The 13,544-nt window shown below is 36.7% G+C and overlaps 1 protein-coding gene across 1 annotated transcript in view; it reads right to left on the bottom strand.

Moving 5' to 3' along the window:
• CDKL3 (cyclin dependent kinase like 3) overlaps positions 1 to 13,544 on the bottom strand; it is an 89,622-nt gene that overhangs the window by 74,428 nt on the left and 1,650 nt on the right. Inside the window, exons 2-3 of the mRNA XM_029217217.1 lie at positions 11,469 to 11,660; positions 3,351 to 3,529 (exon numbers count right to left, since the gene is read on the bottom strand). Of these exons, the coding sequence (XP_029073050.1) occupies positions 3,351 to 3,529; positions 11,469 to 11,660 (371 nt within the window). The remainder of the gene's footprint in view (positions 1 to 3,350; positions 3,530 to 11,468; positions 11,661 to 13,544) is intronic.

A 13,544-nucleotide genomic window follows, 5' to 3' on the forward strand; every position in this document is an offset into this window, starting at 1 on the left:
TGCAAATTAAACCCATAATGAGATACCACTTCACACCCATTAGGATAACCAGAATCCAAAAGTCAGATGATAACAAGTCTTGGTGAGGATGTGGAGAAATTTGTAACCCTCATACTCTGCTGGTGGGAAAGTAAAATGATGCAGACACTTTGAAAAATCAGTCCGGCATTTCCTTAAAAAACTCGACATGGGGCTTCCCTGGTGGCACAGTGGTTGAGAGTCCGCCTGCCGATGCAGGGGATACGGGTTCGTGCCCCGGTCCGGGAAGATCCCACATGCCGCGGAGCGGCTGGGCCTGTGAGCCATGGCCGCTGAGCCTGCGCGTCCGGAGCCTGTGCTCCGCAACGGGAGAGGCCACGACAGTGAGAGACTCGCGTACCGCAAAAAATAAAAACAAAAAAAAATTCGACATGGAGTTACCATATGACCCACAATTTCAAATCCTAGGTACATACCCAAAAGAAATAAAGACACATGTCCACAGTAAAATGTGTATACAAATGTTCACAGAAGTATTATTCACAATAGACAAAAAGTGGAAACAATCAAAATGTCCATCAACTAATGAATGGGTAAATAAAATGTGGTATAACCATAAAATGGATATTATACAGCCAAAAAAGATAAAGTACCGATACATGCTGCAACACGGATGAATCTTGAAAATAGTTAAGTGAGATAAATCAGTCCCAAAGGACCAGATATTGCATAATTCCACTTATATGAAATGTCCAGAATAGGCAAATCCAGAGAAAATGAAAGTAGATTGGTATTTGCCTAGGCCTGGAACAGTTGGGAGGAAATGGGGAGTGACCGCTAATGAGCACAGGATTTCTTTTTGATAATGAGCACAGGATTTCTTTTTGGGGTGATGAAAATGTTCTAAAATTGAATGTGGTGATGGTTGCATGACTCTAAATATACTAAAAACCACTGAATTGTACACTTTAAATCTGTCAATTGTATGCTTTGTGAATCATATCTTTAAAAGAGCTGTCATTTAAAAAGGCTAGATTAAACTAAGTAGATACACTTTTGTGTAATAAAACTATTAAAAATGCAAGAAACTGATTATAATAAAATTCAAGGGACTTCCCTGGTGGCGCAGTGGTTAAGAATCTGCCTGCCAAGGCAGGGGACACAGGTTCGAGCCTTGGTCCGGGAAGATCCCACATGCCGTGGAGCAGTGAAGCCCGTACGCCACAACTACTGAGCCTGCGCTCTAGAGCCTGTGAGCCACAACTACTGAGCCCATGCACCTAGAGCCCGTGCTCTGCAACAAGAGAAGCCACCGCAATGAGAAGCCCATGCACTGCAATGAAGAGCAGCGCCCGCTCACTGCAACTAGAGAAAGCCCGTGTGCAGCCATGAAGACCCAACACAGTCAAAAATAAATAAATCTTTTTTGTTTTTTTAAAGTCAATATCATGGCTACTTTTGAGGTTAGAAAGAGTATTGTAAGTGGAATAGGGCACATAGAGGGTTTTCTGGGGTAGCCTGCAAAATTCTATTTTTCCATCTGGTGATGGAAGTGTACATTTGTTGTGTGAGCTTTTCTTGTATCTGTGTTTTATTTTACATGTTTTAAAATGTAAAGATGTTAAAATTTAACATGTTTTAAAAACTCACTAGCAAATTTATTTCAAACTCAATGTGAAGCCTTGCATTAGAATCCAAACTGACTATATACAAGGCATCAATTTTGGCTCTCTAGAATACAAGAGATTACACCTATCCTCAAGGAATTTATCTTTCAGCAAGAAGAATATTTTAAAAAGAGGTAGATAGAACTAGGCCATATTAAATACTAACTGGCACAAAATCTACATATAATGTACAACAGGATTTAGAGAAGGATATGATTTGGGGGCAAGGGATAGGAATAAGGGGGTACATCAGGAAAGGAATTTAAGTAAATATCACAAACAGGGTAAAACTGGGAGAGATCTTACAGAGGCTACATTGATTGAGCATTTACTGTTTTTTCATTTTTCTCATTCATTAAATCATTTAATCCTCACAATAAACCTATGAAACTGGTTCCATTATTATTTCCATTATACAGATAAAGTAACTGAGGCACAGAGGTGGTCTGCATATGGTATCAGTGATAAGTACAGTTGAAAACATACCCTGGATAGACTTTGGGTAAATTAGTTTACTTTTCTTAGTAAACTTACTCACTTTCTTACTTTTTTAGTGTCTTACTCACTACCTGCCTTAGTGTGTCGTCTTATTTGAAATGGGGATAAAATACTAGCACCTTCATCCGAGGGTTGTTGTGAAAATTAGATAATTTAATGCATGTAAAGCATTTAGAACAGTTTCTAGCTTTAAATAAGTACTTAATGATATTAGATTTTTTAAAATTAATTAATTAATTAATTTATTTATTTACTTATTTATGGCTGCATTGGGTCTTTGTTGCTGCGCGTGGGCTTTCTCTCTAGTTGCGGTGAGCGAGGGCTACTCTTCATTGCCGTACACGGGCTTCTCATGGCGGTGGCTTCTCTTGTTGCAGAGCACAGGCTCTAGGAGTGTCGGTTTCAGTAGTGTGGCACGTGGGCTCAGTAGTTGTGGCTCACAGGCTCTAGAGCACAGGCTCGGTAGTTGTGGTGCACAGGCTTAGTTGCTCTGCGGCATGTGGGATCTTCCCGGACCAGGGCTTGAACCCGTGTTCCCTGTATTGGCAGGCGGATTCTTAACCACTGCACCACCAGGGAAGCCCCGATGTTAGACATTATTATAATAACAGAACAATGGTTTCTAGGAAAAGCATGTGAGAATTATCCCCACTCCCATTTCTTGTATTCAGTTGTACAACTTGGTCCCTTTGTTCTTCAAGATTCATTATTTGTTTATTAGATTGTTGTTTCCTATACTGTTTCGCAATAGACTGAGACCTTTCTACTTTTTGAGGCATCTAGAACAGTTCAATTTAAAAATTATTTGCCAGTCTTTGCAAAGATTGTGCCGTATTCAAGAAGCAGGAAATCTGGCAGATCCTGTGGTAACACTGGCAGAGTATAGTAAATGTAGAGCCTACAGATAAGCAGAGGAGGCAACTCTGTTAAGAGTGGGGCACAGCTTAAAGCAAGCACGGATACAGCCTGAGGGGTGACTGAATAGGTCTTCTGGGGCTGGGGCCACTCAGCCCCAGAGGGCAAGCGTGGTAACGTCAATAGCAGGGCAGGTGCCTAGGGTCTCTCTGCTCTATTTTAGGGTGTCCCTTTTCTAGCCCAAACCCAGACGCAGAAGGCAGAGGGTGTCAGTAGTATGGGTGACAGATACACCAAGGGAAAAAAAGAGACGGCTAGGAAAGGCCAAGCAGGATTCCCAAATATACTTACTTTCCATAAGATGTATCTTTTAATACTAATTCTGGAGCTCTATACCAGCGTGTGGCCACATAGTCCGTATAAATGTCTCCAGGAGCTGCTAGCGCTCGTGCAAAACCAAAATCACAGAGTTTAGTAATTCCTGACTGGGATACTAAAATATTCTCAGGTTTTATATCTCGATGAATGATCTAAAAACAAACAGAAGATGCAATAGATTAAAATGAGGTTTCATTATCTAGAAAATCTCTCAACAATTACATAGAGAAAATCTAGCTAATTAAGACAGGAAAGCTATTTTCTTACCAAATGCAAATGATTAAGTACACAATGCAAAAGCTAAATAGTTACATACTTTCAGTTCTTGCCCCATCCATCATCTCCAAACAAAGCCAAGAAAACAGACATAATACTGAAAAGGTAAATCACATTCGTAAAAGGAAAAGTAATTAAAAGAACTTAATGGAAAAAGTTTAACTTTCCTTTAACCCCATGCCACACTCCAAGTACTGCTCTTTCTCTCATTTCCTTCGCAGCTAAACTTCTCGAAGACATTATTTTTACTCAGTCTTCACTTTCTGTCTGACCACTCATTCACTCCTCAAGGTAATGCAATCTGTCTTCTGCTCCCACATTCAAACTGCCCTAGCCAAAGTCATCAACATCCTCGTTGCTACATCCAACACACACCCCTCAATACATATCTTACTTGGTATCTTAGTGTAAAAGATATCAACCAGTCTTCCATTCCTGACTTCTGGGACCTAAAATTCCCCAGTCTCCTCCTATGGCAGTTCCTTTTTCTCTATCTGTCCGTAAATGTAGGGTTCTGGTCTTAGGCTTTTCTTCTCTTACATCTTGTTTCCTGCACAATCTCAACTACTTTTTTTTTTTTTGCACTTTCTTCACTTGGTTATGGGAACACCATATTCTTTTGGGCTTCTTCCCATCTATTGGCTGTTCCATCTCAATCTCACCTACTATTACAGCCTTAGTAACTATCCATAAACTGATGACTTCCATATTTCTATCTTTCCTGGTTTCCACAAGGAATGGAAGTCCACAAGAAGTCCCACAGGGCTGAACCACACATCCCACAAACTCAGCAAATCCAAAACTAAACGCATCATCTTTTCTCCCAAACTCATTTGTTCTCAACAGTCCTTTAGCTCAGCAAATGGAACCAACATAGATCCCATGGCTCAAGCCAGAAATCAAGGCACTTTTCTCCCTCAGGTTCCATACTCTCTCAACCTGTCTACTTCTCTCCCTAGTTCAAGTTCCCTCAGTTCTCTCATCAAAATTACTAGCTTACCAAATGGTCTCCCTGAATTCACTCTAATCCCCTCCAATCCATTGTCCACAGTGAAATCACAGTACTATTTTAAAATCACATGTATGATTATGTCACTCCTTCAAGGATTCCCTACCCGACAGGATAAATTTGAAGCTATGTAAAATGGCTGGTAAGGCCTTATAGGATTTGGTCTCTGCTCACATTCTCAATGTCCCTTCGCTAGCCTATTGAATATTAGCTTCCCAATTCTCCAGGTTTGTGTCATCATTTTTTGAATTTGCTGATGCTGTTCTAACCGCCTAGAACACTTTGCTTGGCCAACTATTTCCTCAGGTCTCAGCTGAGATGTTCCTATTAGATGTTCCTTCTATATGTTCTCACATTATTCTGCACTTCCCCCTTCACAGCATTTGTCATGCTTATTATTAATTGCCTATTTACTTTTTTGTCACTCCCGTTAGACTGTAAGTTCCATGAGGGCAAGATGTATGTCTGTTTTGTTCAGGCTATATCCCCAGGGCCCAGTACAATGCCTAAAACAAAGAAGGCACTTAAAACCTTTATCAAATGTATTAAGCATATTCTCATCACCAGAAAAGTATCATGACATGAGTGAAAATATCTTGGTGACAGAAATCTGGGATCTTTCCTTTTTTATACAACTTGCTGCTATAAGCCTTTGGGGTTGGCTCTTGTTCTGCCTCACTCTTCCTCCTAAATGGCCAAATAATTAATTTAGGGTAATGAGTCACCTTAAAGGAGACATCTATAAAACTACATTAGTCCTGTTTTACTTCTACAACTTTTATTGAGTGACTACTATATGCCAGGCACTATACCAAGATCTGAGGATATAACATGAGAAAAAATAGACATGGAAAAGCACGTTAAGATACCACTTCACACATTCTGCCTACTACACATCCATCACCCTCCTCCTCAGTGCTCTAAACATGGGGGAGAAAGATTCACTCAGCTGATGTCCTAATGTTCTCATTCGTTTTAACAACTAACACCATGACTACATGCAGAACTCTATCCTTGAGAATCAAGCACTCTCTGAATCCCAACTTTTAAAATTCTGTGTTTTGACAACATCCTCCTTGGTCTTCCACAATCACTGAGACCTCTATAAACACAGTATTTCTTTCTATGTGTCTAGATCTTCTTTAATTTCTCTCATCAATGTTTAATAGTTTTCAATGTATAGGTCTTATATATCTTTTGTCAGATTTTCTCTAAGTCTTTTATATTTTTGATGCTGTTACAATGGTATTTTTAATTTCAATTTCTGATTGTTGCTAATACACAGAAATACAATTAATTTCAGTACATTGATTTGTATCCTACAACCTTGATAAACTTACAAGTTAGTTCTCTTAACTTTGTTGTAGATTCCATAGAATTTCCTACATAGATGATCATGTCATCTGTGAATAAAGACAGTTTTACTACTCAAAAAAAATAAGATACCACTTCACACCCACTGGAATAGCTATGATCAAAAGACAATAACAGGAAGATGCAGAAAAACTGGAATACATTGTTGATGGGGATGTAAAATGGTACAACCACTTTGGAAAAAGTCTGGTAGTTTCTTTAAAAAGTTGAAACATAAACTAACCATGGGATGCAGTAGTATTCTTAGCTTGTCCTATTTCTATTGCTCTCTCCCCAGCTTCTAGTAGCTTTGTAAACCAACAGCCCGCCAAATCATGGTGAAAACTAGCAGCCTAGCAGCCACCAGAGGGAGTAGAATAGGGCTGTATCTCCTCCAAAGCGCCATTCCCAGGTAATAGTCATTATTTGACATGTCTGGCAGATCACTGGAAAATCGCACTAGAAGTCTTGTCTTTACTGACCTAACTCAGAGCTGGCCCAAGCAATCAGCCTTCTTAGCAGCCACTATATAACATTATAGCCACCTGAGGAAGCTATAACAGGACAAACAACAAGCTGACCAAAATACTTAATTAAAAAGAAAGGCTGTTTAGAACGGATAAACAACAAGGTCCTAATGTATAGCACAGGGAACTATATTCAATATCTTGCATGATAAACCATAATGGAAAAGAATATAAAAAAGCATGTCTCTATGCGTATAACTGAGTCACTTTGCTGCACAGCAGAGATTGCCGCAACATTGTAAATCAACTATACTTCAATTAAAAAACAAAAGAAAGGCTGGAGTTGAAAGGTATTATAAAGTTTAAGCACAAATTGTGGTGAGACTAACAGGTTCAAATCCCTACTTTACCCCTTGATATTGTGAGAGTGGGGCAAGATTCATAAACATGGCTTCTTCATCTCTAAATGGGGGTGAAATAAATACATATTTCCTAGTGTGGTTTTGAAGAATATGCCATTACGTATGCCTTAATATCTGTAAAACACTGAAAACGTTTAAAATAGCGCCTCATGCATGCTGCCATAAAAATGTTGATTACTATTATGATTCTTCTGTAAAAAAGAATTGAAGACATTCTCTGTATTCTGACATGGTGTGACCTCCAAGATATAATGTTAAGTTAAAACAAAATATGTGTGTAAAACAAGAGAAAAGAGAGAAAGAAAAGCTGGGAGTGAGATGTCCGTAAAGGGTTTGAAAAGTTCCAACATATTCCTGAGAATCACGAAGGGTACATGCACAGCTGTGCACACACCCAGGGAAGACCTGAGATTGTCCCTAAGCTCTCAAGACTGGCGGACTTTAAGGTTCTACACAAGCAGGAAGGTAAGGCTAAGGCAGAATTGTAAACTGTCTGCCTGAACATTGAAGACATGGCCCAACACAGATAAAGAGCCCTCAGTAAATATGGCTGAGAGATTTACTGGTTTCAAGAATTGAAGGAAATTTCTGTCCAAACCTTAGCTGACCACTAAACTAACTGAGCAGAGATTTTAGTGGTCACACGTGATAAAGAATTCAGACTTCACAGAATTAGTTCAGCAAAGTAACTAAACAAATAGCAAAAACTACAAACCCTGAGAGATGGGAAATTCTGACTTCCAGAGTTAACACATATTATTTTAAATGTCCAGTTTTCAACAAAAAATTACAAATGTCCAAAAAAAATCCCCCCAAATAGGTGTGCAAAGAAACAAATATGTCCATGCACAGGAAAAAAAAAAAAAAGCAGTCAATAAGAAGCTTTCCCTGAAGAAGCCCAAACATTGAAGCCACTAGACAAAGACTATAATTGGCTATTTTAAATATGTTCAAGGTTAAAGGAAACCATGTCTAAAGAACTAAAGTATGAACACATCTCACCACATAAAGGATATCAATAAAGAGAAAGAAATGATTTTTTAAAAAACCACTATCGAGAAGGCAAAAAGGCAATCCACAGAATGGGAGAAAATATTTGCAAATCACGTACCTGATAAGGATCTAGTATCCAAAATACAGAAAATACAACTCGACAATAGAAAAACAAATAATCCAATTTAAATATGGGCAAAGGACTTGAAGAGACATTTCTTCAAAGAAGATATACAAATATAAACTTGCCTATTCTGGATTTTTCATTTAAATGGAATTTATACTTATGTCTTTTGCATTTTGACTTTTTTCATTCAACATAATGTTCTCAAGGTTCACTCATTTTGTAGCACGTATCAGTACTTCATTCCTTTTTGTGTTTGAATAAATCCCACTGTAGGGTTGTACCGCATTTTGTTTATCCATTCATCAGCTAATATACATTTGAGTTGTTTCCACTTTTTGGCTACTTTGCATAATGCTGCTATGAACATTCCTGGGCAGGTTTCTATGTGAACATATGTTATCAATTCTCTTGGGTAGATACCTAGGAGTAAATGTGCTGGGTCATATGGTAATTCTATGTTTAACTTTTCGAGGAACTGCCAAGCTGTTTTCCATAGCAGCTGCACCATTTTACATTACCACCAGCAGTGTATGAGGGTTCCAATTTCTCTACGTCCTTGCCAGCATTCATTCTTGTCTGTTTTTTAAATTACAGCTAGACTACTGGGTGTGAAATGGTACCTCATTGTGATTTTGATATGCATTACCATAATGACTCAGGATATTGAGCATCATTTCATGTGCTATCAGCCATTTTTATATCTTCTTTGGAGAAATGTCTATTGAGTCCCTTGCCCATTTTTAAATTGGGTTGCCTTTTTACGTTGAATCGTATTTTATATATCCTGGATACTAGTTGCTTATCAGATATATGATTTGCAAATATTTTCTCCCATTGTGTGAACTGTCTTTTTACTTTCTTGATGGTGCCCTTTGATGCACAAAGTTTTTAATTTTCATGAAGTCCAATTTGTCTTTTTCTTTGATTGCTTTTGATGCATTAATACATGATCACACACAGATTTACACCTACGTTTTCTTCTGAGTTTTAGCTCTTATGTTTAGGTTTTTGATCCATTTCAACTTAATTTTTGTATATGGTGTGAACTATCAGACTTTGGATTCGGTGAGTTTAATTCTCCTTTATTTTGTAGTGAAATGCTCCAAAACTACATAGAACTCCATATTACAATGATTTATAATAACTCTGCTCCATATGCTTGAATATTTTTGTTTAATTTTTTTTTTCCGCTGCACCATGCAGCTTGTGGCATCTTAGTTCCCCGACCACTGCCCTTGGCAGTGAAAGCACAGAGTTCTAACCACTGGACCACCAGGGAATTCCCCTTGAATTTTTTTGACTATTGATTCACTTTCTTTGTTAGTTTTAAGATCATTTATATTTTTTTCCATTTGGATTCCATTAAGGCATTTTTGTTTGTTTTAGTGAACTATTGTTGACTTACAATATTGTGTTAGCTTCAGATGTACAGCAAAGTGATTCAGTTACATACTTTTTTTTCAGATTATTTTCCATTATAGGTTATTACAAGATATTGAATATAGTTCCCTGTGCTATACAGTAAATCTTTGTTGTTTATCTATTTTATAGTAGTTTGTTATCTGTCAATCCCATACTCCCAATTTATCCCTCCCTCCCTTTCCCCTTTGGTAACCATAGTTTGTTTTCTACATCTGTGAGCCTGTTTCTGTTTTGTATATAGATTCATTAGTATTACTTTTTAGATCCCACACACAAGTGATATCATATATTTGTCTTTCTCTGATTTAACTTAGTATGATATTCTCTAGGTCCATCCATGTTGCTGCAAATGGCAAATACCTCATCCTTTTTATGGCTTAATAATATTATATATATATATATATGTAGATATGGATATATCATCTGCCTAAACCAATCATCTGTTGATAGACACTTGGGTTGTTTCCCTATGTGCTTGAATTTAAACACCCATAGAAGTTCAAAATTGTTACTTTAGTTTTACCTCCTCTTTGAAGTTTTCTACTCTCAGTCTAGACCATACTGGTGTCTCCCATTATTCAACAAATATTTTTAAAGTCTACTACAGGCAAGACACTATAGGGATACAGATAACATATAACTATTCCTGACTCCTTATCTGTACTATTTAATAAGCACTTAAAACACACCTAGTGTTAAACACTACTACCTAATTTGATTTTTATAAAAAATCTGTGAGGTACTATAGTATCATTTTACAGATGAGGAAAATGAAGTTCAGAGAGGTTAGATAACTTCCTGAGGCCACAGAGTAATGGGGCTACCACCTTTCATTGTGCAAGTGTGAACTCCACAAGTTGTGTGGTTATCCATACATAAGCTGGTGGGTGAAAATCCAGGACAGTCTGATTCCAAGGACTGTGTGCTCTTAACTATTACATTATACTGCCCCCCCATGGATCCAGTCAGCAAGGAAATTACAATCTGAATTTCCAGTTGCTATCACAACCACATTTTTCAAAGCTGCAACATGAGATGCACTATTACCAGGACAGCAAATTAGACATTAAGATATCTGAAAAAGCCTAGGGTATATAGATGTTATGCCTATATCACTTACTAATAAAACTATTTTTGAAGCTTGTACTGTTATTTCACAAACATACATCTAACTTTACAGAAAGTAGAGCTCATGTTGGGAACAAAGTATGTCCACAAAAACCTGCTGAGATAAACATTAACTAAACAATGCTAAAAGGCAGCACTAAAAATCAACAGTTGATCTTTCCTTTCTTGACTTAAATGACAAGGCTCTACACCCCTCAGCCACTTTATTTCTCTCTGTTCTTTCCCTAAAGGCATCCACCTTCTCTCGCCATTCCCCTGGCCTAGTTTCCAGTTCCTACCTCCAAACCTCCCTTCATCTGAGCTGGCTTGACTTTCGATGTTTTAATGTACTTTCATTAATAAAAGATGCCCCAGTTGACTGTTGATTCCTCTATACCTCCTTTAGCATCCCATAGTTGGTCTGCCCTATAGTTATATTATGCGTTCAATACGTTTTTTGGTTCTGCAACTGAATTATAAGGTAGTAACTCCCCTGATCTCTCCATTTTCAGGATGTCAATTAATATTGTCCAGAAAAATAATTTTAACAACGTTCATAAAAACAGAACAATGTTTAAAGGGCACTTACAATTTATATTCATCCTACAGTTTGGCTTATTTTTAAGCACTTACATTATTTTTTTTAACATCTTTATTGGAGTATAATAGCTTTACATTGTTGTGTTAGTTTCTGCTGTATAACAAAGTGAATCAGCTATACGTATACATATACCCCCATATCCCCTCCCTCTTGCTTCTCTCTCCCACCCTCCCTATCCCACCTCTCTAGGTGGTCACAAAGCACGGAGCTGATCTCCCTGTGCTACGCGGCTGCTTCCCACTAGCTATCTATTTTACATTTGGTAGTGTATATATGTCAATGCCACTCTCTCACTTCATCCCAGAAGCACTTACATTATTATTGTGAAGATATTCAATTGCTCGAAGAATCTGGAAGAGGTATTTTCTAAGTCGTTTACTCTCTAGTCCATGACAATAATGTAACTCATCTAATACTGTGTGGTCAATAAATTCAAACACCAAATGAATTTTCTTTTTCTGTCTAAAAACTTCAATCAGATTGACCAGGTTTTCATGACGAAATTGCTATTAACAAGAGAAATGGATTTTTAGTATTTCATGCACCATAATTTGCACATATAAGACCCATATAATTTTTAAAAGAAGAAATATTCTCTGCTTCTTTTCCTCCATGCATTTCAATAAAAATTTCTCAACTGGTTTGCTTACATTCCTATTTTTTAAAATGTTAATTTATTTAATAATTAATATTTATAGAAAAGAGGGAGATGTATTGCTTTACTTCAAGTTGACATTTGGTTGCCTAATAAAACAATTCAGAGTTAATGTACTAAAATGTAACTTGGTATTCTGCTAAGAGATATCTTCCTATCTTCTAAATTGGTTTGTGATTAAAAGGTCCTTATGATTTTAAATGAGCATGGATTCCAGTGCCACTGAGCATGTAATCTGAATTTACAGAAGTTAATTACTCTCTGAGATTTGTCCTGAACTCTCAAGAGTAAAATATAAGTTCCAGGTGGACGTTATAAATTCACCACACTGTAACAAAAGGGTATCAAAATATCCAGAAACTTTTCATATATGTGAGATACCAATTTATATCCATAGGAACTCTACATAAATATACAATTATTTGTGGGTACATTTTTGTTCATTGTCTGTAATATTCTATTAAGCAACCAAACACATTTTTAGAATGGTAAGCACTCACTGTCAAGATAATTTCAAAATGTCAAAAATGGCATGTATCAGCTTAGAAAACAAAAGAGGTTTATCATTTTATGCTGCTAATTCTATTTTTTAACACACTGACTTAATTATAATCAATTCTCAAATATTTAACTTTCTCAAATTACCAAAAATATTTATTCATTTGGCTAAAAATTAAGGGCTATATTTTTGATGTTGGATTCATCAAAAAGCTATACTTGTAAGAAAAAAAGTTTGCCTTTATTTCAATGGCACAACATCCATTTTTCTACTTATCTGTACTAATATATAGACTAAAATCCTCAAGACATGACTAATAGAAAAACATGCCAAAATATAATGCCAGATTCCTTTCCTATTTTTGCTCCCAATCCAATTTCCCTGGTTGGTGGGGTGCCAGAGTGCTGCAGCAACAACATGCTGGCAGTAGCAAAAAAAAAAAAGACTGCCTTTAGACACTATAATATTAATCCTTCAACTTAGGAAAATTACTGGTTTCTTGACCAGTCTTAATTTTAAAGGCAAAAGCAGATAAGGATGAATGCAAGTTAACAAGCATTAAGGAACATCCATCCAGGGGTAAGGAGTCAGTGACTTTCTCAGATAAACCATAAAACCACTAGAAATACTCCATTATCCTTTTTCAGGTTGTTTAGTTTTGTTTTCCTTTATAAATAGAAAACTTTTCTACAGAAATTCTCACTAATTACTCTAACTGTAATTTATTTAATGAAATTCCAGCAGATAAAACTTTAGTTCTAATTAAGTCATTATGGCAGTGTTTTTAGACTAAGAATGTTAACTAATCCAAGAAATCTCTTGTGGAATTAGATCTGATGAAACTAAAAATTCTACAAGAAATAAGCCAATGAGAAAAAACAGTTAAGCTATCTCTAAACAGTTTGCATAATAGTTGTAATAGTACATTTTCAAATTCATCTCTGTGTTCTTGCCACATATTGGTTATTTTTACAAAACAATTAAGAAGAAAAAATAATTAGCTTAAATGCAACAAAGGTGAAGAAAGAGCAAAAGATATTGCCTGGGAAAATGTCTCCTTCTAGTCAGATTTTCACTTACAGTGCACAAGTTGCCTTACAGTATTATTATGCTTTAGGTCATCAGGATAAGGACAAGTATCGCTCACAAAATCATAACATCTTTACTGACTTTAACTTTCCTTTTCATTGTCTAGAAATAGAGCAGTTCCAACAATCTACACATGCCTAATATATT

Source organism: Monodon monoceros, unplaced genomic scaffold, assembly GCF_005190385.1.
Source record: "Monodon monoceros isolate NGI ecotype Baffin Bay Population unplaced genomic scaffold, NGI_Narwhal_1 Super_Scaffold_12, whole genome shotgun sequence".
Lineage (NCBI taxonomy): Eukaryota > Metazoa > Chordata > Mammalia > Artiodactyla > Monodontidae > Monodon > Monodon monoceros.